Source organism: Belonocnema kinseyi, chromosome 8 (genome assembly GCF_010883055.1).
Source record: "Belonocnema kinseyi isolate 2016_QV_RU_SX_M_011 chromosome 8, B_treatae_v1, whole genome shotgun sequence".
Taxonomy (NCBI): Eukaryota; Metazoa; Arthropoda; class Insecta; order Hymenoptera; family Cynipidae; genus Belonocnema; species Belonocnema kinseyi.
The window spans coordinates 33,769,375-33,797,178 of NC_046664.1; the positions used below are offsets into that span (position 1 = coordinate 33,769,375).

The 27,804-nt window shown below is 25.1% G+C and overlaps 1 protein-coding gene across 1 annotated transcript in view; it reads right to left on the bottom strand.

Annotated features, from left to right (window-relative positions):
• LOC117179060 (protogenin B-like) overlaps nt 1–27,804 on the bottom strand; it is a 63,648-nt gene that overhangs the window by 14,385 nt on the left and 21,459 nt on the right. The window contains exons 6-15 of the mRNA XM_033370697.1: nt 26,485–27,005; nt 21,435–21,719; nt 18,509–18,676; nt 14,263–14,454; nt 13,981–14,165; nt 8,591–8,738; nt 8,417–8,515; nt 5,422–5,572; nt 5,115–5,248; nt 2,180–2,542 (exon numbers count right to left, since the gene is read on the bottom strand). Coding sequence (XP_033226588.1) covers nt 2,180–2,542; nt 5,115–5,248; nt 5,422–5,572; nt 8,417–8,515; nt 8,591–8,738; nt 13,981–14,165; nt 14,263–14,454; nt 18,509–18,676; nt 21,435–21,719; nt 26,485–27,005 — 2,246 coding nt within the window. The remainder of the gene's footprint in view (nt 1–2,179; nt 2,543–5,114; nt 5,249–5,421; nt 5,573–8,416; nt 8,516–8,590; nt 8,739–13,980; nt 14,166–14,262; nt 14,455–18,508; nt 18,677–21,434; nt 21,720–26,484; nt 27,006–27,804) is intronic.

The following is a 27,804-nucleotide window of genomic DNA, read 5'->3' on the forward strand; positions in this document are numbered from 1 at the left end:
TGTTTGAAAAATCACGAATTTTGTTAACAATTTGTCTTTTTTGGGAGCACATTAATCTTTTTGTTTAAAAATTCATCTTTTTAATTAAAAATTAAACTTTTTTGGTTAAGAATAATTAAATTTGGTTAAAAATTGTTTTTTTTCTCGGTAGAAATTTTATAAAACTTCATCTTTTTACTTGAAAATGTAACAACTAGGCTTTAAAGTTGAAATACTTTCTTCAAAATAAAAATAAAATTTCTTGCTTTAAAAATTAAAATTTTTGGTAAAGTTCTTGAATTTTATTTAAAAAAAGTATTTTTTATAGTAAATTAATATTATTGTTCGAAAATTCATTTTTTTAGTTCAAAATTAGTTGAGAATTCTTGAATATTGTTAAAAATTCATTATTTTCCGTAGAAAAATAACTTTTTTGTTTGAAAATTCATCTTTTTAGTTAAAAAATTTAATAACTAGGTTTTAAAGTTACATTACTTTCTTAAAAATTAAATTTTTTTCTTTCTGTATTTAAAAAACTTTTTCACTGAGAATTCTTGAATTTGATTGAATATTTGCCTTTTTGATATTAATCGTCTTGTTTAAAAATTGATCTTTTTCAGATAAAAATTTAAAGACTAGGTTTTTAAGTTAAACTATTCTTTAAATTGCATTTTTCGGTAGACAATTCAAAATATTAGTTAAAAATTAATCTCTTTGGTTGGAAATTAAAGAACTTTGTAGAAAATTCCTTTTTTTTGTTGTTGAAAAATTGCTTTCGTAAGTGAAAATTTACATGTTCCATTTTTGTTCGAATATCGTTCTTTTTTAAATAAAAATTCAACTTTTTGTTAAAAATTAGTTGTTCTTTTGTTTGGTGGACAATTAATCTAGTTTAGTTCAAAATTATACTTTTGGATTGAGATTACTTGTAGTTTGTTATAAATTCGTATTTTCTGGTATAAAATGAACTTTTTAACAATATTTCATATTTTTTATTTGATAATTCATTATCTTTTCTTAAAAATTCAGTAATTTACCTTAATAGGAATATGAAGTTCATTTGTTTCGGTCTTACGATCAAATTAAATAAATAAAAAGACAGGGAATAATCCGAGTCCAATTTATTTAATTGTTAAAGTAAAACAAACATATTTCATTATTTAAAGTTTCGACCAATATGTCGCTCATCATCAGACAAATTATACCTAATAAAAAATACATTATAAAAATTAATAAATTTAAAAATACATGTCATACAAAAAAAACATAAGTACAAAAAAATTCTGTTACCATACAAAAATCTTCAAAGTAAAAAAATAGTGGGTCTGATGATAAAATTCAAAGAACTATAAATTATACATAATTAATTAGGAAAATTCAAAAACAAAAGAGGTTTCTAATTATTTAAAATTACATTTTTAACATTTTTCGGAGCGAAACACATTAGTCAAGCAATGGATCAATAGTGTTTTCTTATAAGGAGGGCGCAATCGATTGCACAGCGAATAGCGCGCCAAATGCATTAAGTCTTTCTGTTTTTAAATTTATAGAAAAAAATTATATTTATTCACAAAGATTGATTCTAGAATTCTCCCTTTGTAAGTGTTGTTTTCTAACTTATGATTATTTTTAATATAAACATCAACATCAAATTTTTTCAAAGCACATTTTTAATCTCTCTGTTAAACCTTGTACGTATGCTAATGAAACAATAATTTAGTAAAAAAAAATCAACTACTTAGTAGAAAATTCGTTTTTTGTTATGATTTCAAATCATTATTTTCTAATTAAAAGTTTAACTATTCAATTTTTGATTAAAAATGTATATTTCTCAGTTTAAAAAATTAATATTACCCGGATTAACCGTCAAATAAAATAAAATTAGGCACATTTTAACACTTACTCTGAAAATTTATTGTGAATTTTAATTTTTGATTTAATACCGAAATTTATAATTCACCACACGATCACATAGACAATATAAGCATATTGGCAACTTGAATCTATAAACACACCCAAAAATTAGTACAAAAATCAGTACAAACTTAAAATCGAGTTTTATATAAAGGCATAACCAAATCAACGGTTGTCAACGAGGGAGGGGGGGGGGGTGTGTTAAAAATTGGTGAAAACTGGTAACTGTGTTTATGGATGATTCCGAAACAAATATATTTTTTATTTATTATAATATATCCCTTACCGAGACTTTGATCCGTCTTGACATTCGGCGACGGTTTTTGCTCACCGGATGAAGTAGGCTTTTTAGAAGAGCCGCCACCCGCAACAATGATTATAGGATCCGATGGTTTTCCGTTGCCGGCTTTAGTGGCTGCTTGCACCATCACGAAGTACCGCCTTCCCGAAATCAAACCTGGAAGGCTAGTCGTCGTTTTGTTACCTGGAACGGTGATGTTCTCCCACAAATCCGAATTTGAGAGATCCATCGTATAAACAATAAAGTATTTTTGTATTATCCCGTTTATTTTCGTTGGTTCCTTCCATGCTAGACGTATCAGAGTGCTGTTTCCCAGGAACCAGTGAACATCCTCGACCTTTCCAGGGACTGAGAAACATATTTATTCATCAATTTGGAAGATTTTAAATTAAAAACTCCTGACTTTTGATTTTCAAAATCATCGCAAATTAAAAATTGTTATTTATACATCTTTCAATATTGACAATTCTTGGTCCAGGTGACTTTCACTGACGCGGCGGAAATTTTATATTTTTTAACAATCAATTATTTAAACAAATGTTCTGAAAAGATGGAAAATTACAACAAAAAAAAACAGGTTGGCCATTTTAACCTACGAATAAAATTCCTGGTCATTTCACGGTTTTTTCCAGGTTCGCAAACATTTTTCACGGTCAATGAAATTTAAAAAATCGAACTCTATTATAAACATTTTTCCATTTAAAGCAATAAACAACAAATTAAATTTACACGTATGAAGTGGAAGGTACTAACACTATTTAATTAATTTTTTTTTTAATGAAATGCAGATGAATTGCAAAATTTAGAACTTTTATAAATTATAGAGTTCAAAGATTCAGATTAAATTCCAAAAATATAAATTACGTTAACATTTTTAATACTATAAATTAAAGAATCAAGCAATGAACTTTAAAATTTTTTAAAAGTAATTTTAAGCTAGACAAATTAAAATTATTTAAATAAATTCTTTTTAAATTAACCATTTATTAAATTAGAAGTTAAATTATCATTTTAAATGTTTTAAGAATCCTTCAAAACTTAAAAAATTTATTTCAAAACATTGAGAAATCTAGAAGTGGTTTTATATTTGTCCAAATTTGAAATCATTGTTGAAATTTTTTCGAAACATTTAAATATATTTTTAAACGAATCAAATTTTTCTACAAATTTTAGAAAATCCTGCAAATTAAACAAAAATCCTTAAAATTTGAATTTATAAATAACAATAGGAGCACTTATTATTGGTAAAAAAATTAGAGTAACCTTAAGAGATATTTAGAAGTTTAAAAAATATCAAAATTAAATTTAAAACTTGAAATGATTTCAAATCATTTACACGAAGTGTGTGACCCGAAAAAATGGGGCTGTTCGTACCGAAATTTTAGTGCAAATGCCCACAGCCAAATTTAAAACAAAATGCAGATTTTTTAAGATTTCAACCAAAAAATTTAGAAACTTTTCAAGAATTGTGAAAGGCTTAAAAAGAATAAAAACATTTTCTTATGATTCCTAGGAAAATTGAAAATGATTTTTGATTTTGAAAAATTATTGTAACCGAAAATTTACCAAGATTTTAAGAGTTTTCCAAAATGATCAAAACAGAACCTGGAAGATTTTAAGGATTTTTTTTTTAATTTGCAGGATTTTTCCAAAAGTTGTAGGAAAAATTCGGTTAATTTTAAAATATATCTAGAAATTCTAAACAAAAATGTTAATACACTTCTTTTCAATTACTTGAAGACATTTCAAGGTTTTAATTAATTTTGAATCTTTTCAAAACTATAAAATATCTCTTGAAATTACTAAAATTCTATTATTTACAAATTAAAAATTATTTAGAAATTTATTAATGATTAAAATTTTATTATTACTAGATTTCTATGGAAAACAATTCAATTCCAAATTGTTTACTTTTACATATATTTGTGTTCAATTTACTCGTCTTAAATGAACAGTGAAATATTTAATAGCTAAGAAAACTAATCAAAATAATATATCAATAAATTTATTTATTCAATTTAATATAAAAAAAATATAAAGGAAGACCTAAAACTTTGAATTAAAAATATTTTATTGATGAATCATTAAAATTGTTATTTAAAAATAAAATTATCGGAATAAATGATATTATATTAATCTCAATTCGTATTAAGACTTTCGAATTCAAACAGTTATAACCTGGAAATTCTCAAATTTTGAATGGATTCAGAATCGTTTTGTCAAATCAATTATTGTTCAGTTCTTTATACTTTAATTATTTACTAAACTGTTGAAGAAATAAATTCACTGTCATTTCCAGGTTTCAGAAAATTCCCGGTCATTTCCCATTACAGCGGCCACCCTGAAAAGTGTATATTTGACTCAAAAAATAATTTTATGAAAAAACACTTCGCTTTTTATAGTACACAGAGCTTAAAAAAATTACTTCATAGTCGCAGCTGAAAAAAGTATAATTATTTTAATGACTGAAAATTTACATATTTCAGGGAGGTTCAGGCAAGACAAATTACTAAAAAAAATTGTTGTTCAGTTTAAATATTTTATAATGCAAAATATGGATCTAATAATGCAATTTACGTTTTTAGTGCACATAAATATACAAAAAATAACGAAAAACACGATAAAATGAGATTTCCAAATTTAACTACATATTGAAAAAAAAAATGTTCAAAATTACAAATACGTATAATATTAATCTTGAAAATTAAATAAATTTCAATTTTAACAATTAAAAATTGCACCATTTGAAACAAATTTTGATAATAAACATTAAATATTGAAGTCCTCAGTTAAATATCTTAAAAAATGCAATTATCCATTGTAAATCTTCAAAACTAGATATTCAAAAACAAATTTACATTTATATAATAAACATATTACTCAATAAAATCGGGTATTAAAGAGTTCTAAAGGTACTCACTGTCTTCACACGTGTAACACTCTATGGCCTGACTGAATTCATTATTCTCAGTCGGTTCGTCGGGCAAAACTCTAATTTTGAATTGGTACAACGTGAAGGGCTTTAAATCCTCGATGGTAGCCATGGTGCCATTTCTGCAAATAAATTAGGGTCTAGTCACTTAAAAAAAAGAAAAAAAGAACCAATTCTTAAGAATTTATGTTATAGAAAAGAAAAAAAAATCCTTTAAGAAAATTCATTTTGTTTTGCTCCTACTCGCAAGTAGTAATTTTGTGTATTACTATATATTTAATAATTTTGTACGTACACAAAAACACAATTCGAAGTGTCCTTCATGATGTGGACAGCATGGTAGCAGACTTCAAAAATATTGTCATGATAGGTATCTGCTATACTCCAAGTCAAGTTTATTGAGTGAGCCGATGCCGGAATAGCCTCCAAGGCGGTGGGGATGTTGCCTGCATCCGCAAATATTTAATAAGTACCATTCAAACATAAAACAGGGTGGCCGTTTTAATCAGAAAAAAAAGATTTCCTGTCATTTCCCGGTTTGAAAATATTTGTCATGATTAATGAAATTAAAAAATCAAAATTTAAAGCCAAACATTTTTCCATTTGAATTAATAAAAACTGAAGTTTAAAAGTCTTTTCATTATATACATATATATATATATATATATTTTTTTTTTCATTCAAATGCTCAATAATTTACAGGTATAAAACGGAAGTTACTAACAATTTTCAACTGAGCAATTTTAAATTAAGCACAGTTAAACTACCAAATTAAACATTTTAAACTTTCATAAATTATAGAGTTTGAAGATTTAGATTCAGTTCCAAAAATATAAATTCACGTTATCATTTTCAATGAACTAAATTGAAGAATCAATCAATGAATTTCAAAATGTTCAAAATTATATTAGTTTAAGCGATTTTGAGCTAAAAATATTAAAAATTAAACGATTACATTTTTTATAAACTGTTTTTATTTTAAATAGTTTAAAAATCCTTAAAATCCTTAAAAATTTTGAAACATTTACATTTTGTTTTGCATTTTGTCTAATTATATGTTTTTCAGAACTTCTAACCATTATTTCTAATTATTGGAATTTGTCCTACAAATGTTTTTGAAACTCTGAAAAATTGAAAAAATTTCCTTTAAATGTTTCACATTCGTTTTTTATAAATTTGTAAATCTTTTTAAATATTCTCATTGGATTAATTTTTCAGAAGAAAAAATCATTTTGAATTTCCCTAGGAAAAATTTGTATTCTTCTGAAGCCTTTCAAAATTTTAAAAAAGATTCTAACTAATTTGTTCGAAATCTGCCGTTCGGAATAGCCGGATTTTTTTGATACACGTAGAAAAAATAAAATTTTTAAAAGTAGAAACATTAGAGCTGTAACGTTCAAAGTTTTATTATTTTGTTTTGAATATTTAATTTATAATTGCTGATTTTAAGTGAGCAATCAGATATTTCGAAAATTAAGTAATTGTTCTTTTTCTTAATTACAAAATTTCAAATTGAATGGTTTAAAAATGGAATATTTTAGACTGAAATAATATTTGAAATTTAATCAAATTCTTTAAATTGAAATGTTTGCTTAAAAAATAAAGATCTAAAATGGAACATTTGTATAGTAAAAGATTTTTTAATAAAAGTTTGACAGATTTTCTTTTTTCTGACAATCTGTAAAATGCCCAGTCAAAAAATAAGTTCACTATTTTTCCCGGCCTCATATAATTTTCCATTTCCCGGTCCAGATTTCAAGATTCCAGAGAGATTCCAAAATATTTCAAAAAATTTCACAAATATTTTAGGGTGTCTACTCAAATCCTGGAAAAAAATCCCTGACAATTCCAGGTTTTTTCTATGTATCTTAGTTTTTTCCAGGTATCAGTTTTCATAACACGAAGCCATTTTTTTCAGTTTCTAAGAATTCAATTAATACGCTTAATTTAAAAAGCTTTGACAAATTATATTACAAGATATTCTTAAATATATTATCACAATCGATTAATTTAATAATACTAAAAACATAATAAAACATTTCTTGAATTTGTGGACACTTAAAATTTAGTGCTTATTTATATTAAATTAATGTGGTTATTATATTTAATTGAATTTAAACCGGTTAAGTTCCTAACAATTTTTCAACAGAGTACAAACTCAATTACATATTAATTTTCCAGACAAAAAAATAAATCATTAACCAAAAATATTTATTTTTAACCAAAGTTTTAAACTTTCAATGAAGTTTTTTTATTTCTAACCAAAAAAGTAAATTTTCAAATAAAATTATTAATATTTAACTGGAATACTTGAATTTTCAACAAAATAGTTTAATCTTCAAATAAAGAATACACATTTTCAATTAACATGATCGAATATTCAATTGGAATAGTTACATTTTCAGTTTAAAAAAAAAACTAATTTTCAAACGAAGTTACATTTTCAAATAGTGATTTATTTTCAAATTCAATTATGAAACTTTAAGTGGAATAGTTGAATTTTAAACTAAGAAGAAGAATTCTAAAATAAAATTTATAGTAAAAATTTATAAAATAATTGTATTTCCCAATTAAGAAAATTAATTTCTATACAAAATCACGAATTTTCAACTAAAAAATATCATTTTTCAACCCAAACTTGAATAGTTAAATTTTTAGAAAATAAAATTGATATTCAAACAAAAAAATTAATTTTTTACTAAAATTATGAAGTATTCAATTAGAATAGTTATATTTGCATAATCAAATTATATCATTTTCAATTTAAAAAAAAACTAATCTAAAAAAAATAGTTATATTTTCAAAGAAAGTGATGAATTTTTAATTAAAATTATGAAAATTATGATTTCTACGAAAAAGGACGATTTTCAATACAAATTTAACCACAAATTGAATTGTTAAATTTTTAGTTAAAAAAATGTACGTCCAAGCAAAGAAACCGTGCATAAATCCTGATTCCAGTGAATTTAAAAACAGTAGTATAAGGCTATATTTAAACATGAAGAATCATTGTTATTCAATTTTATATTGCAAATAAGAAAAAAAATTAAGCACACTCTCGAAATAATGCCTGGCATTTTCAGATTTTTCCAAGTATATAAAAATTTCCTGAAATTCCCAGGTTTTCCAGCCAGGACACATTGAATTTTTAAGATTTCACCAGGATTTCAAAATATTTGCAAAAGTTCATGAAGACTTGTACATCAGATTTTACAAATATTGGACAGGGAAAGATTTCCAAATATTTCAAACGATTTCTCGCTAAAATGTAATACTGATTGAGTACTTACTAAGGGAGCGACCTGTAGATTCTATACGCTTATTTAAGCAATTCCTAGCCTCCTTTTGGGTGACCATACACAGTCCCACTGTATACGAATTATTCGCGTCTGTAACCAAAAATTAAATCTTAAAAAACCGCACAAATTTCAAACACTCAAAGTTTGAATTTTCTGATGACGTACCTAAATTAGTAAATAAATATTCAGTAACATTTTTAGGTAACAATCTCGTTTCTAGCTTCTCTCCTTTCTGGTTTTCGGAACTGACTTGCCACGCTTGATATTCATGTCCGAGGTTTTGATTTGACTTTTCGTTGACCGCCCATTTCATCTAAAATAATAAGAGAAATGCATAAAATTTTACAGTTTATTAAAAAACAGGGTGCCTGCTCAAACCCTAGAAAAAAATGCCCTAACAATTCCAAGTGTTTCCCACGTATCTCAAGTTCTTATAATTTTTCATAGCACGGAGCCATTCTAAATTTTCACATTTTTTAAAACGATAAACTATATTTAAAAATATATTCTTAAATGTATATTACCACCAACATTTTGTAAATTTGTCTCTAAAGTTCATGATTTTAAAGAATAATTCAAACAAATTTTTATTTTATCATCTCATATTTAAAATTCACTGCGTATTTAGCTAAACTTAATGTGGTTCCTCTATTAAATTCAAATTGCTAACTCCTCAAGTATAAATATTGTTTTTTTCAACAAGAAAGATGCATTTTTAGACAAATAGTTGAACTTTCAACCAAAAAGAATAATTTTCTATCAAAAAAGACGATTTTTCAACTAAAAAAAAATCAATTTCTAACCAAACAGTTTAACTTTGAAATAAAAAAAATCATTTAAAAAAATGGAAGTTCAATTTTCAGTATAAAAAAATTAATTTTCCACAAAAAAAATAACAAAAAATAGACGACTTTTTGACAAAATACATGAATTTCAACGAAATAGTTGAATTTTCAATCAAAAAAGATAAATTTTTGAACAAATCGTGAATTTTTGAACAAAATAAAATAATTTTGAAAGAAATAGTAGAATTTTCAAATAAAAAAGATAAATCTTCAAGCAAACAGTAGAAATTTTAACTAAAAAATATAAATTATCAACCAAAAATGGAACAGTTAAATTTTACACAAAACTGATGAATTTTCAAAGAAAAAAAATGAATTTTTAACTGAAATAGTTGAATTTTCAACTGAATAATGGAATTTTCAAGTAAAAAAGATTTTTTTTCAAACACAATGATGAATATTCAATTGGCATATTTGAATTTTTACCCAAAAAGATTAATTTTTTAAACAAAAAATTAGTTTTCAAACAAAAAAAAATAATTTTGTACCAACAAGACAATTTTTCAAAAAAATACATTATTTAAAAAAAAGAAATAGTGGATTTTTTAACTAAAAAATAACGATTTTCAACCAAACAGTGCAATTTTTAAGTAAAAATATCTATTTTCAGCCAAACTGATGAATTTTTAACTGCAATAATAAATCATTCAATGAGACAGTTGCCTTTTAAAACAAAAATCTTATTTTCAAACAAAATTAATTTTTACAAAAAAAAAGAACTTTCATTTAAAAATAAAAAAACTATTTTGGTAGCCAAAGATGAATTTTTAATTAAAATTATGTAATATTTACCTGGAATATTTAAATTTTCAGTTAAAAACGTTAATTCGCAAAAAGAGAAAAATACAAATTTTCAACAAAATAGTCCAGTTTCAACTGAAATAGTTAATTTTTCAATGAAAAAATGTATTTTTGGCCAAAGAAAAAACTAATTTTGAAACAATTCGGAACGAAAAATGTAATAATTCATATTTCAAACAAAATTGTTAAAAATATTTCATTAAACGAAATCGAATTTATACAGAAAATGACTTTTCAACATGAGCTGAATTTCCAGCTAAGAACGATGTTTTAGTCAAAGGAGAGAAAAATTGCACTGTTAAATTTGCATGCAAAAAGATGAATTATCAATCAAGAAAATTAATTCTCTACCAAAAAGAACGCATTTTTAACAAAATACATGCATTAAAATTTTTGTTTAAATTAGGCCAGCTCTCAAAAAATTCCCTGACCTTTAATCGAAAACCTAAATTTTTTTTAATTTCCCAATTTTATTCGAAAGCAAAAAATCAGATGTTTTTATATCTAATATATAAATGCGATGGAATGTTACAAATAATTCCGTATTTTAGTATATTGCTCAGAATTCGTCAGAAAATAAGAATCCATCACAAATTTTGAGGAATTTTAATTTCAAATTTTATTTCGGTTTATTAATACTTTTTCAACGTTTTTTTTATAAGTAATCATTAATCGGTCCTTTAAGAATATCCAGCTATCTTTTAACTAATTTTTAATTGTTTAAACAATTTTAATTTATTTTTACAGGTAAGTCTTTAATCAACTATAACAATTACATAATTTAATTATTTTTACAATTTTATTTAAAGAAAATAATACTGTTTCAATAATTTAAATTTGTTTAAACATTTTAAAGTATTCTTCGAAAACAAACTAGTACTTACAAATAACAAAAACGATCGAAAATTTGGTGAGATCAAATGTTTCTCCTGCTTTTTTTAGGTAAACTATATGCTTGAACAATCACCTATGATTTAAATAATTGAGCAACTATTTTTAAAAAATATTGTATTTTTATCATTTATTAAACTAATCAGAACGCCTAAGAATTATGTTCGTTTCGCGACTTACCTGAAACAAAAGTTTAAACAAATTCAATATGATTTCACAAATGAAAATTAATGGAAAAAATGATCGGGCAATAAAACATTACGAATTACGATCATAAAAATGAAAAAAAAAGTTAATAAACAGCGATATTACGTAAAAAATTATAATATCCCAAAAGTTAAACTCTTTATAACACTAAGTCTATATCTATTTCTGAACTCTCTTAAATTATTTAAAAATATTTCCGGGCATTTTTAAAGATTCTAATACAGTTTTAGCAGATTTCAATAACTTGAAGGTATTTTTAAGGTATTGTTTCAAAGAATTGAAAAGATTTGAAATTAGCTATTATAATTCACCCTGCATTCTTATTAATATATCCTTCATTCTTTTAAAGTCTGGGTAATTCTTTAGAATTTAATTCATTCTAATTTTTCTGAATTTACTCAATTTTACCTATTTCAACGGATTTATGCAAATTTTTAAAAGTTTGTATTCAATTGAACCTGAGGATCAATTGATAAAATGATCAAAGGATTAAAAATATCTTATTATATTTTTTCAAATTCAAAAGCTCATCGAATTTCACAGGACGTTCGAATATTTTAATGGATTTCAAAGAATTTATTCACAAAAATTGAGGAATTTCGTAGACTTTCAAAGATTTCACATGAGATTTTCAAATAATTTTTGCAATTCATCTGAAAATCGTCCTGAATTCTTATTATTTTATCCTCAATTCTTATTACTTTATCCTCAATTCTATTAAATTCTTTTGAATTATACGTATTATATTTGGGGTCTCATGAAAGTGGCTCAAAATCATTGTCCCTCAAAAATAATGATTAGATTCTTATTCTCTGACGAATTCTAAACAATATATTGTAATACGCAATTATTTCTAATATATTATCGCGTTTAAATATTCAGGGTGACCATTTTTATCGAAGAAAAAAATTTCCGGTAATTTCCCGGTTTTTTGCCGTTTCACAAACATTTTTCCCAGTCAATAAAATTTTAAAAATCGAACTCTATTCTAAACATTTTTCCATTCCAAGTAATAAAAAATAAACAAGAAATTAAAGCATTCAAAGTGGATCTCTTGAATTTTAAATTTTTTAAATGAAATGTAGATAAACTGGAAAATTCAAAAGTGCTCACATTCATACATTATTATAGAGTTCAAAATTTTAGATTAGTTTCCAAAAATATAAATCTACATTAACATTTTCAATACTATAAATTAAACAATCAATCAATAAATTTTCAAAATTATATTATTAAGTTATTTTAGGCTAGAAACATTAAACATTTCAAAATAAAAATTTTTTTCGTCTTTAAAGTTCTTAAATTAGAAGTTACATGATTTGCATTTTAAATAGTTTAAGCATCCTTGAAAAGCTTTAAAATTTCATTTCAAAATCTTCAAAAATCTAGAAATTGTTTTACATTTTGTCAAAATTAAAATTATTTTTGTAATTTTTTCAGAACTTTTAAATAACTTTCAAAAATAATAAAATTTGTCCTACAACTTCTAGAAAATCCTGAGCATTTAAACAAATTTTCTTTAAATTTTGATATAAAAATAACAAAAAAAGATTATTTTTAGAAATTTAAAAGTAATTTAGAACTTAAAATGAAATCAAATAATGTAAACGAAGTGTGTATACCGATAAAATTCGACCTAATTTTTTTTAAATGTAGATTTTTGCAGATTTCAAACAAAAATTTAGAAACTTTTTAAGCATTGTGAAATGTCCCAAAGGAATAAAAACATTTTCTTAATATTCCTAGGAAAATTGAAAATGATTTTTCATTTTGAATAATTCTTTTAAGAAAATATTAAAAAAATTTTTCAATTTTAAATTACTTGACATAATTTGAAATTAATTTTGAATTTTTTCCAAACTTCTAAGTATCTCTTAAAATACTTCAAATTTTTTCTACAAATAATAAGCGTTCAATTCTTATTTCTACATAAAATTTCAACAATTTCGCTTCGAAATTAAATATTTTTTAAATAGAACAATAAAAATTGTAACGTTAAATTTTTAAAAGCTCTTCGAAATTCTAGAGATTCAAAGCTTTCTATGTGAAACAATTTAATTTAAAATTGTTTACTTTTAATTATTTGGTTTCAATTTACTCGTCTTAAATGAACAGTAAAATAGTGATACATATTAAAATACTTATTCTTTTTCTTAATTACACAATTTCAAATTAAATCGGTTAAAAAGTGAATAACTTGACTGAAAACAAATATTTTTAATTATAATAAAAGCCTTTAATTGCGAACACGTTATTATCAAATTATTTTTTAAGTTGAAAATAGTTCAGAAAGTTTTAATAAAACCTTTATATTTTTGACTTTCCAATTTTCAACTTCAAACACTTTTAATTTTCAATTGTGTAAGTCTTGAAGATTGCAATTTAAAATTCTTTCAATTAAAAATATACGCTTAAAAATAAAAATCTGAAATGAAGAATTGTGGAAGTAAAATATGTTTGAATTACGCATTGTAACCTGTATGATGTCATAATTGAAAAAGATATCGATTCAACTAATTATTTTAAAAACTGTGGAAAGCGAACTTGGACAGATGTTTCTTCTAAAAATTTGTATAATTCCCAGTCGAGAAATAAATTTTCCCACGGCCTCTAAATTTTAACCGATTTCGTTCAAATTTGAAGGAATTTTTCTTTGTAAATTGAAAAAAAAAAAATGGATGAAGGAGGAGCAGAGAAATTCTGAAGAATGAAAATCCACCAAGTATAAATAAAAGCCATTCTAGTAGACACCCTGTTAAAGCATATTAGAATTATGAACTTCAAGACGTAAAGAATTTAATGTGAACTTACAGAAACAGTCGAAGCATTAATATTCGTAAGCGAAACGTCAACGAGATTCTTAATCGTAAATTGACCAGTTTCAAGAGGAGGCATCGTTACAGTTGACCAAGGCAATTGGCTTTCGCTGGTGGTAGGCCATCCTTGTTCAGTCCTTGCCAATACTCTAACGTCGTATTGAGCTTCAGCCGTCAAATCTAAAAAGTTTAACAAATCTTATTGTTAGTCTGGCACTAATTAAAATTAGAAATAGAAATAGCTGGTTAACATTTAGAGTTAAGAAATGCAAAGTACCAGTGAGAATGTAATTCTCGACAGTTGGGGGAAAGTAGAGAATCCAGGATGAAGGATGTTGATGAAGCCTCCACTGTAACTTATACTGCACAATTATACCCTGCGCTTGCCTTTTATTTAGGGGTATCCAAGTCACGTTCAGTTTCGAACTGCTAACCACATTCAAATTGATCTTTGGCGCTGATTTTGGAACTGTGAAAATTTTTTATTTCAATTAAACAATGTAAATTAGGGCTAGCGTTTTAAAGATATTAGGCGCTTGGAGAAATTTTCACAAGCATTAGAATATGCTCGACTTTATGTGCTTTGAGAATTTAATGAGCATTTATAAGCATTTTGAATTAGGATTTAAAAATCGTTTTTCTACCTTTCTTAATAATCACTATATTAGTTAAATTTCGCGAGAAAATGTATTGCTTCAAATTGGAAAGTGGGCCTAATTTAAAAATCATTCAATTGGAATAGATATGTTTTCAGTAAAGAAATATATTCCAAAGAATTTAGAGTGAATTAAAAAAAAAGGTTTCAAACATTTCAAGTTCAATTTTTTTTTAAATCAAATGAATTGAACAATTAAAAACAAATTTTTAACTTCCATAATTATCTCTTTTAATATGAAAAAATTATTTAGTTTAATAAGTTTGAATTTATTTTGAATAAAACTAAAATGTAGTATTTAATGTTCATCCAAAAAAATTTGGTTTCTAAATACATTTCAAAGGCTTTATAATTTAATTTAAAAATCAAAAAGATAAATTTTGAACGACGAATCTTCAACCAAAAATATTAATTTTTAACCAAATATTTGAATTTCTAAACCAAAAGATTAATTTTCTACCAAAAAAGACTCATTTTCAACAAAATATATTAATTTTCCTTTAAAAACGATACATTTTCAAATAAAATTATAATAGTTAAAATCTCAGAAAAATAAATGTTCAAAGACAAAAAAAAAACGAATTTTCAACAAAATAATTTTTTTTTCATAAAAAATGATGTTTTTAACAAAAAATAGAAGAATTAATTTTTCATTTAAAACAATGAAATTTCAAAAACAAAAATGAATTCTCAACAAAATAAATAAATTTTAAACCCAAAAGAAGAATTTTCTACAAAAAAAGATACAGCTTCAATAAAATATATAAAGCTGCACCTGAAACAGGCACATTTACAAACCAAAACTAGGATAGTTCAGTTTGCAATTAGAAAAATAAATTTAAAAAAATGAGTTTTCAGAATAATTAATTAATTTTCAGCTAAAATATGAATTTTCAAGAAAAAATGAAATAGTTACATCTTCAGGTAAAATAAATTAATTAACAAATAAAAACAGACACATTTTCAGCCAAAGAAAATAGTTTTTAATCAAAGTGATGAATTTTTAACTAAAAATATGAATTTTCTATTTAAAAAAACGAATTCCGAACAAAAAATTTAATAGTTAAATATTCTACAAAACAGAACATTTTTTAACGAAAAATATAACATTTCTAGTAAGAAAAGTAAAATTTTCAGAATAACTGGAATAGTTGAAGTGAATTTTCAACTGAAATGATAAATCTTCAAATAAAAAAATATATATGAATTTCTAAACAAATGCTTGAATTCTCAGTCCAAAATATTTAATTTCTATAAAAAAATACTCATTTTCATCAAAGTACATGAATTTTCATCTAAAAACGATCAATTGTCAACCAAAACTGTAGTTCAAATGTTAGAAAAATAAATGCTAAATAAAAGAAAGCTACTTTTCAACCAAAAAGTTTTTTGTTCTTGAAACAATGATTTTTTTAACCAAAATTATAAGAATTAATTTTTCAATTAAAACAATCAATTTTCAACCACAGAAAAGAATTCTCAACAACATAAATCAATTTTAAAACCAAAGATGAATTTTCTTGCTAAGAATATACATTTTCAATGAATTATATAAATTTGCACCCAAAAAAAGATAAAATTACAAACCAAAACTAGAATAGTTCAATTTGCAATGAGAAAAGAAAATTTTTAACAACAAAAAAACGAGTTTTCAGAAAAATTAATTCATTTTTAAATAAAATATACATTTTCAAGCAAAAATGGAATGGTTAAATTTTTAGTAAAATAACTTAATTTTCAACTCAGATGAAATGAATCTTCAGTCAAAGAAATGAATTTTTAATCAAAGTAATGAATTTTTGACCAAATAGTTAAATATTCAACCCAAAAAATGAATTTTCTATATATAAAAATAATGAAATTTTAAACCAAATATTTTTTTCAATCAAAGAAAGTAATTACTAACAAAAAATAGAATAGTTGAATTTCCTACAAAACAAGATATTTCATAACGAAAAAGATTACATTTCTATTAAAAAGGGTAAATTTTCCATAAAAACTGGAATAGTTAAAGTAAATTTTCAACTACAGTTACGAGTATTTAACTAAAAAAAAATTTTAACCAAACACTTGAATTTCCAACTGAAAAGATCAATTTTCTACCAGAAATAAAATACTTAAATTTTCAATTAGTAACATAAATTTTTAGCCAAAAAAGAAACGATTTTTCAGCAAAATAGTTTAATTTTCAACCACAGAAATTAGTTTTCTCATCAAAAAATTGAAGTTTCGACTAAGGAATGAGAGTAAGCTTCGAGCAAAAAAGGCGAATTTTCACGTAAAATAGATAAATTTTCAACTAAAAATAGAGTAATTAAATGTTCAGTAAAAGAAACATAATTTTCAATCAAATCAAAGTAAATTTTCAACGAAATAGTATAATTTTCAACCAAGAAGATTAAATTTCTATCAAAAAAGATAAATTTTCAATAAAAAATGGAACAAATACATTTTCAGTTAAAAAATTAATTCTAATTACGAAAAAAACGAATTTCCGAACAAACTGTCAATTTTCAACCAACAAGATGAATTTTTTTACAAAAATAGACGAATTTTTAACAAAGTACATGAATTTTAAACCAAATAATTGAATTTTTACATAAAAATGTCAACCAAATTAACCTTGTTTAAACAAAAAAGATTTAATTATTATGTTTATTGAAAAACAAAATATATTGAGCAGGCGTTCGGCGGGGCGCGGAGCGCCACACGATCTAATTGCGATATTTATTTTTTGATTCTAATAGCGTTCATCGTGTTTTTTTCAAAATCAGCCAGAAAATTAAAAAAAAAAAGATTTAAAATTAACAAAATGGCAGCGGTTTTTCTGAAAATGTTCAAAATAGACTTTCACAAACAAACTCGTCTTTAAGTTTTTAGCCAATTTTTGTTTTAACCTTTACTTTGATAATAACAGATACACAAAAATGTTAAGATAAACGTTTTTCACGTCTATAAAAGTTCTATGAAAAATGTCTCTTCTTCTTTTGCGATATTTTTCATAGTTTAAGCGAAAAATTAAAAAATTACATTTTTAGGGGAAAAAAATTTTCCCGGCCTCAATAATGGTTTAGCCCGCATGATACTCACAAAATACCTTTCTGGTATTAGTAGAGTTCAAAAATATTTAGAAGCATAAAAAAGGTGGAGTTTACCAGAAAAAAATTTTTTTTCATGTTTTCAAAATTTAAAAAAATAATAAAGAAGCTTTTCTCCAGAAAAAAAACATCTTTTTTATTCTTCTTGATACTTTTGAAAGGTTTCTACTGAGGTAAAAACCCCAGTTAGTGACATGGGACCAGTGAGTGACACCCTGAATTAATTTCTTTATTTATTAAAAAATTTATTTAAAATTAAAATGAGGAAAAAACTGAAAGGTGCGTTTTTTGAGAAAATCAATTTTTAATATTATCAGAAAAACCCCGAATAATTTAAAATCTTTTCTCATTTTTCCGGCGGATTTTGATTGAAAACGATTCGGGTTTTTTGAAAAACAAAGCACAAAATTCAATTATGCGTAACTTTTTAGACATTTTTTTGTACAAGGCGGAAAAATACGTATCGCCTAATTTCCTCTAAAAAACAACATATTTCGCCACCGAGAGATTCTGTGGTTTCCTGATATTCCCTGACTTTCTGGAATTATCTGATCTGAAGCAACTCTGTAATTTAAAAAAGTATATGTTTATTTCACTCTAGATTTTTTTTTTGTAAAAATATATGTAGTAGTTATAATATAAATTTGTTTAAACAATAAATGCTCTATAAATTCTCGAGAGCATTTGCTCAACATAAATTATTGGGAATTAAAGAACTGTAATCAGGGCGAAGTAGCCAAAAATACGTTAAATATGGTTGTCTTTCATACCACTTGGGGCGGTAGAACATGTGATTACAGTTGATTGGTCGCTGGCCCCATGATTATTGTACAAACGCACGTAAAAGGAATAATTCGTGAATGGTTCGAGCAGCTTTGACACTTCCACAGATGTTACGTTTCCAAGTTCCGGCGGAGAAACTTCTTCCTTTCCTCCTTCTACGTTTGAAAAAGAATGAATCAATGCTATGGGAGAAATATTGCAGAAAAATCGCCAAGCGAAACCGGCGATAAGTTACTTTTTTGAGTAACTAGTTACAGTTACTAGATAAAGTAACATTAAGTTACCTCCAAAGATACTTTTTTTCTTCCCTCATTTTATAATTTAAAAATAAAAATAACTTAGATTAAAATAAATAAAAACTGATAAATACTTAATTTAAAAACAAATAGGCATTAGTTAAAGCAAATACAAAATACAAAATGCACTTCGGGCAAGTACAAAACAATATATGTTTAGAATATATTTCATATTAAATAATAGACATGTCACTCAGAATATCATGCTTAACTTAAGACTGATAAAATAGATGAAAATACTATTTGCATGACTGTAGAAACGAATGCTTATAATTATTATGTATATCTTAAAATAGGATCCATTAAATTCAGTACAATTTGTCTAAGATTTAAGACCAACGATTTAACGACAAAATATGACATTTTTTAACGGAAGAAATGAATTTTTAAGTCAAAAGGATGAATTTTCAACAAAAAAGGTACTTTCCAACCAAATAGTTGCACTTCCTACCAAAATAATTAAATTTATAACAAAATACATTAATTTTCATTCATTCGGTTGAATTTTCATAACGGAAATATTAATTTTCAACACAAAGGTTCATTTTCCATCAAATAGTTGAATGTTTTCCCATTTTCAAAACCAAATCGTCGAACTTTCAACAAGAGTAAAATTTCCAACAAAAAAGATAATTTTCAACATAATAATTTAATTTTTTAACAAAACAAAAAAAAACGATTTTGAAAAAAAAATTTTAATTTTCCATAAAAAAATTCATTTTCAAGTAAAATTATAAATATTCAATCAAACAACTGTATTTTTAACAAAGAAATAAAAATGTCAACTGAATATACAAATTTTCAACAAAATAGCTGAACCCCATGTAAATAATTTTTTACAAACAAAAAAGAGTTAATTTTCAAACAAAAAACAACACTATATAATATTTTATAATTTAACCAATATAATTAAAATTATATAATTTATAATTGTAATTTTTAACCAAGAAGATTAAATTTATATCAAAAAATATAAATTTTCGTCGAAAAATGGAACAAATAAATTTTCAGTTAAAAAAATTAATTCTAAATAAGACAAAAAAAATAGACGAATTTTTAACAAAGTAAATAAATTTTTAACAAAAATAGATGAATTCTCAACGAAAAATATAATATTTAATATTATTCCAACCAAAACAGATTCTAATTTGAAATAAAAAACAGTCCAATTTTTTTTAATGTGAATTTTTGACTAAAAGAGATGAATTTTAAAACGAGAAAGCCGAATTTTTATCTAAGAAAGAAAGAAAATTCCACTGAATTTTTCAATTTTCAAACTAAAAACACGAATGATCGACATAACAATTGCATTTACAAATCCAAAATATAAGTTTTCAACAAAAAAGTTACTTTTTAACCACACAATTGAACTTTCTAACAAAATAGAGAATTAAAAAAAAAACTACATGAATTTTCAATGAAAATAGATTAATTCTCAACGAAATATATGTAAAATTTTTTTTTTTTAATCAAACGCAGTTAGTTCAACCTAAAAAAGATTTATTTTATACCAGAATAGTGAAATTTTCAACCAAATAATAAGATTTTTTACGTAAAGATGTCAATTTTGAAACGAAAAAGCCGATTTTTTAACCAAAAAAGAAAAAAATGTCCAGTAAATTGTTGAATTTTCAAGCCAAAGAGATGAATTTTCAACAAAAGAGTTGCATTTTCAAACCGAAAATACAAATTAAAAAAAAAGAATGATCATTTTCTTTTTTGGTTGAAAATGTAACTGTTAGATTAAAAAATATTTTGTTTTGGTTGACTTTTTAACCATTTTCGTTGAGAATTCATCGTTTTTTAGTGAAAGATAAATTATTCAAGATGAACTATGGAATTTCTACAAAATTATTTTTTTTGGTGAAGATTTATTCTGAAAATTCGCCTATTTATTTAAAAATAAACTATTTAAATATTTTACTGCTTGGTAAACAAGTAAATTAAAGAAAATCATCTTTTGGGTGGAAAGCTCATCATTTTTGGAAAAAAAACGTAACTGTTTTGTTGAAAATTAATCAGTTTTTGTTGGTGATTTAACTATTTTGTTGAAAATGCATATTTTCGGATTGGGAATTCCACTTTCTTATAGAAAATACGTCTTTATGGCAAAACTTGGACTAAATTCACATCCATTCTTTAAAGAATCTAATTAAAAATGTGTCTTTTTGTTAAGAAATTCATCTTCTTGGTTGAAATTTCAACTATTTGGTTCAAAATGTATTTGATTGAAAATTCTTCTTTTCTAGAAGAAAATTAATCTTCTTGGTAGAAAATTCTACTTTCTGATTGAAAATTCAACTATTTCGTTGAAAATTTAATGCCTTTTTTTTTTTTTTTTTTTTTTTTTTTTTTTTTTTTTTTTTTTTTTTTTTTTTTTGAAAGCTTGAGTTTTTGGCTTGAAAACCCAAAATCTTCTATGATTTTTTTTTTGTTTTATTGACTGAAAAACCTTTCTTGATTGAAAATTCGTCTTTTAGATTTAAAAATAGTAGCAAAGTAGTGTTATCACCAAAAAGAATAGTATCAAATAGTGTCAATAGTGCAGTGATTCCAAGGGCTGAAATTGAAATTTTAATCGTAGAAATGGTAAGTTTAATTAATTAATTTTTCTCACCAAGTGGACTGTAATGGACGGTGTATGCTGTAATATTAGTACTCGGCAGATACTTCGGTGGTTCCCAGGAAATATAAATCCTCTGTGGTGACAAGGCATGGCATTTTAAAGCAGTTGGCGCATCGGGGCTGTTACGCGAAGTATTTACTTGAAGCCGACCAGCGGCCCAAATTTCCCCAGCTTCGCTCACCGCCACGCACTGATAAACACCAGAATCAGTCGAAACCGTAGCGGAAATCGCAAGTTCGACTTTGTTCATGCCTTTCTCATAAATCGTTCGTCGCCCTGGAAAAATTCCTTACGTAACAAAGCTACTCAATTTTATGTCTTATTTTGAAGACTGCAGGCCTCATAGTCTCTGTGGGATAAAATATAGAGACAAAAGGGTACTTTTTGCCACGCTCATAGGTTACTTTTTTTTTGCTCTCAAATGATAACAACTTCAGGATAAATTCATAAGACTTCAAAAAAATTCAAGTTCAATTTAAAAGAATTCAAATGGATTGGAAACATTTTTTTAAATAAAAAAGAGCGCATTTGCAGTCCGGAAAATTAGAATGAATTTAGAAGAATTTAAGGTAAACTAGAAGAATTCTATGAACAAAAAATCAATGTGAATCGAAAAAAAAATGTCAATGAATTGAAAACAATTTAAAAATATAAAAACTTCTATGAATTCAGTAACTTTGAAATAAGCTTAGAAAAATGCAAGGCAATTTAAAAGAATTTGATGAAATACCTATTAAAGGTGAGGTTAAAAGAATTCAGGGTAAACTACAAAAAATTATTCCAAATCTCTTCACATTTTTGAAAACCCACGTATTTATAACATTAAAAAGAATTCAAAGGAATCGCAAATGATTTTAAAAATCGAAGAAATTACATTGATTTCAGTAAAGTTTGAGTTGATTTAGAGGGATTTAAAGGAAACCTGACGAATACAATGAGATTCATAAAAAAATCAAGCTGAATTTAAAAAGAAATCAAGTAAATTAAACACAATTCAAAATATGAAAAAAAATTAATTTAGATGAGTAAGTTTGAAATGAGTTTAGAAAAATAAAGATAATTCAAAAGAATTTCATGGAATGCCTAAAAATTTAAGCTGTGTTTTGAAGACTTCAAAATGAATTAAAATTTTTTCAAAAGCCCATTGAATTGAGTAGAATTGAGTGAATTTTAAAAAATTTAAAAGAATTCAGGATAAATTAATACGAATTGAGAGCGAATTTTAAATAATTTGCAAAAAATATTTGAAAATCTCTTTAAATCTTTAAAGTCCTACTAATATCTGACCAAATCACCGACCAATGACTACAAAACAATTCAGAAGAATTTAAATGAATTGGGAATAATTCTAAAAATCTTTTAAAATTATTCAAATTCTTTGAAATTCCTTGAAACTGTTTAAATCTCTAAAAAATACCTTGGAATCTATTAAAATACCCTAAAATATTTTAAATTGTTTGAAATCCCTTCAGACTATTGAAATAAATGAAACATTTCTTTAAAGCTCTTGAAAATGTTAAGGAATTAAAAAAATATATCTTAAAATACTTAAAATCCTTTGAGCAATTGAATTAAAACTTTTTTTTTAATTCGAAAGAATTCCAAAGAATTTAAATGAATTCAGGATCCATTAAAAAGAATTCAGGATAAATTCCAAAAACTCTTTAAATCTTCGAAACCCTACTACTTCAAAAGAATTCAAATGAATTGGACAAATTTTTTAAATCGAAAAAAATCCATTAATTTCCGTACAATCTGAGTAAATTTAGCAGAATTTAGGGGAAGCGAGAAGAATTCGATATTTATAAAAAATCAAATTAAAATAAAAAAGTGAATTAAAAATTTAAAATTTAAAGCGAATTCAAAACAATTAAAAAATATGAAACAATGCATTGAATTGGAAAAATTTTAAGTGAGTTTAGAACAACTGAAGAGAATTTAAAAGAATTTGATACACTGCCTACGGGTTTGATGTGAGTTTAAAAGACTAAGATGAATTCAACCCTATTTTTTAAATCCACTGAATTGAGTATAATTAAGTGAATTTGGAAGAACTCAAAATGATTTTAAAGAATTTTAGATAAATTAATAAGAATTCATGGCGAATTCCAATGATTTCCAAAAAATATATTTTTTTAATTTCTTCACATTTTTGAAACCCTACAAAAACCCTCACTTGTGAATAAATTCTTTGAAATCCATTAAAATATGATAAAATTTAGTGAACTTATAGGAAACCCTGGAAAATTGATTGAAATACCTTAAGAGCTTTTACAGCCCCATAAAATCATTGAAATCCTCGGAAATCTTATAAAATTCCTTTAAACTAATGAAATAAATAAAAAACGTTCTGTGAACCTTGCAAAATTTCCTCAAATATTTGCAACTTTTTGATATCTTTTGAAATCCCTTCAAACTTTGTAAAGCTCTTAAAAATGCCTCGGAATCTTTTACAATACCTAGAAATATTTAAAATCCCATTAAATTACTGAAATCGATTACAATTTTCTTTTTGATCTTTTAAAATAACCTAAAATATTTAAAAGCCTTTAAAATCTTTTGAATTTTTTTAAAGATCTTGAAAATGCCAAGGAATCTGAATAAATACTTTGGTCATTTTGTCAAATAATTTAAAAGAATTAAAGGAAATTAAAAAATTCCCAAGTATTAAAAGAATTCAGGGTAAATTAAAAAAAAAAAAACTTTCGAATCTCTTCAAATTTTAGAAACCCTACGAAATATCTCACTTTTATTGAATAAATTATTTAAAATTTACTAAAATATTATTAAATCCTGTCAAATTAAATCTGATGATACTTCCTGAAATCCTGAAAAATGTTTCAAAATACCTTGAGAGCTTTTAAAACCCCATAACATCATTGCAATCCTCGGAAATCTTATAGAATCATGTGAAATCTTTTAAAATATCTCAAAACCTTATAGGTACTGCAAAACGCTCCATATCTTTCAAAATCGTGGAAAATTATTTATCCTAAAATATTTTACTAATAATAATAAAATATTCTATAACATTTCCCGAAATCCTGGAAAATGTATTCAAAAACCATTGAAAGATTTAAAATGCCTTGGAAGTTTTAAAAATAACATAAATCTTAAAAATCCCTGTATATTAGAAATCTATTCAAAAATTCTCGGGATCTTTAAAAATAGCCTGAAACAAGCCTTACAGTCGATATGGAAAAAAATATAGAGACCAAAGGGTAACTTTTAGCGCTTAAAATGTAATAATTTCAAAATAAATTCAAAAGATTTTAAAACCATGCAAGTTAAATTTAAAAGAATTCGAATTAATTGAACAATAAAAAAATATATATTAAAAATTTCATTAATTTAGGTAAACTTGGAATGAATTTAAGGGAAATTAGAGGTAAAAGAGAAGAATTCGATGAAATTCTTAAAGATTCAAGTTCAATTCAAAAAAATTTAATGAATTGATAAAAATTTCAAAATTTTTTAAATCGATTAAATTAAATATAATTGAGTAAATTAACAAGAATGCAAGTAAATTAAAAAAAAATCAAGAGAATTCCAAAGAATTTAAAAGAATTCAGGGTGAATTACAAAAAAAGGTTTCAAATCTCTTCAAATCTAGGAAACCTCACTATTTTCTAACTAAAGAAGTGTCTAATGACTAGGAAAACAATTCAAGTTAAATTAAAAAAAATTCAAATTAATTGAACAATTTGAAAAAATGAAAAAATTCCATTAATTTCCGTGAACTTGGAATGAATTTAGAGGTAATTTTAGAGGTAACGAGAAGCATTCGATGAAATTCTAAAAGATTCAAGTTTAATTTAGAAAAAATTTAATGAATTGATAACAATGTAAAAATATGAAAAAATTTGATAGAATTTGATGAAATGCCTAACAATTTAAGGCGAGGTTAACAGAATGTAGGATAAATGAAACGAAAACGTTAAACAAAATTTAAATCTATTGAATGAAATAGAATTGGGTAAATTTAGAAGAACTTAAATAAATTTTAAAAAATCGAGAGTATTCCAAAGAATTTAAAAGATTCATGATGAATACTAAAAAAAATCCATCTCTTGAAATCCATGAAACCTTACTATTTTCCAACCAAAATGTGACGAATTGAATTAAGAACAAATTTTAAAATTCTATTAATTTCCGTAAACTTGGAATGAATTTAGGGGAAATTAGAGGTAAACGAGAAGAATACTATGAAATTCTTCAACATTTAAGGCGAATTACATTTTTTAATGAATTGATAACAATTTAAAACAATTAAAAAACTTTAATTTAGGATGAATTAAATAAAATTTGTTAAAAATCTTTAAAATCCATGGAATTAAACAGAATTGAGTAAATTCAGAAGAATTCAAGTAAATTAAACGAATTCTAAAGAATTTAAAAGAATTGAGGGCGACTTAAAAAAAAACTTTAAATATTTGAAACCCTACTAACTTCTAACCAAAGAAGTGAGTAATAACTACAAAAAAATTCAAGTTGAATACAAACAAATTAAAATGAATTGGGAAATAAGATTTTAATCCAAAAAATTCCATTGATTAATCAAATTTGAGTAAATTTAAAGGGGAATCAAGGGAATTCAAAACAATTTAAAAACTCATTAAATTGAGTAAGTTTGAAAAAGGTTGAGAAAAATAAAAGAGAATTTAAAAGGATTCGATGAGATGTCTGAGAATTTAAGGTGAGTTTTAAAGACTTCATTATGAATTAAACAACTTTTTTTTTTAAATTCATTGAATTGAGTATACAAAAAAATATTTCAAATCCTTTAAAATCCATTACTGAAATCAATTTAAATTTTTCTTTGTAATTTTTTAAAACACCTTTACATATTTAGGAATACCTTGAAATTTCCTAAAACTCTTGAAAATTACAAGTAATTTGAAAAAATACAAAAAAATATTTGAAATCCTTTGATCATTTTATCAACAGTTCCTCAGGATTAATTACATAAAAATTTGATTAAAAAAATTATGGCTGCATATAGGGTACCTAGGGACTTTAGAGACCTTAACTAAATCCTTACCATTGACAGTGACATTTTTAGCATCTTTCAGCCAATAAATACGCGGTTGAGGATATCCCTGAGCTTGGCACTCGAACCTCGCTGTTCTTCCGTTTGGACAAACTTGACTCGTTGGCTTTTTCAAAAAGGTTGGTGGAATGAGAACGTCCACAGTTACGTTCTGATATTCCATGCTACCATTGTACGAATTTTTGGCAGAGCATATGTAGAATCCAGAATCCGAAGGTCCGACATTCTCCAAAGTCAGAACACTTATGCCGGTAGTCGAATCAATTAGAAAAACTGGTCGGGTTTTGTTAACTGGATTTCGAGAGATGAATGACCAGGTTGTCACTGAAGGTGGATATCCGGAAACAGCACACACCAGTCGCAAACTGGATTTTTTCGTCAACACATGTTTGTAGGACGGTTGAGGCAGTAGTGAAGAAATGGAATGTTCGTTTGTTGATTTGGAAATGACAGTTAATACTGCGTCGTTGCTTGTCGTAGTTTTGTTCAAATAATCGTTGGCAGCTGTGCATCTGAAAGAGACACACATTTTATTAATTACAATGTTCAAAATAGAATTAATGTTCAGGGTGTCTATTTAAATTCTGGACGCAAATTCCCGGACAATTCCACATTTTTTCCCAGATATCTCAAGTTTTTCGGTAATCGAATCCATTTCAAATCAGACCATAGGCCATCATAGGCGTCCACGAGAAAATGTTCAAAATTAACAAAATGACGACGGTTTTTATGAAAATACTAAAAGTCGATTTTTTCAAAAAACCCACACTTATAGATTTAGATTTATTTCTGACATGTACATCCTTTTTGAACATTTACATATAATAGAAACCCGGGTACAAAATATACTTACAAAATAATATTTTTCTTAAACCTTACTTAACAAATATCTTTCTTAACTAATACCTTACTTAAATAATGCTACTTGATCACAATATTTTCCTTCGCTTTCATTTCGTATTCTCTTGCATATCTGCAAAGACCAGAGATCGGCTTTCCGCTCAAGGTTTGATATAATTTGTCAATAAAATTTTGACTTCCCTTTTTTAACCATGCGTCTACTTCAGCTACCCATTTCTTATCTATTTTATATCTCGCTGCTTCGCACACCCACATATGTTCCATATTCTCTTCCATTTCTCCACAAAATCTGCAGTCTACATTTTCGTAGCCTTTATTTCCTGCCTTCCCCACATTTCCGCAACGAAGTCTTGCCCACTGAATTTTATCACTAAGCGCCAACTCCGGTATCTTCCAGTAGCTTTCACCTTCCCCTACTACTTTCCACCTCTTATAAAGGATGCAATAGAA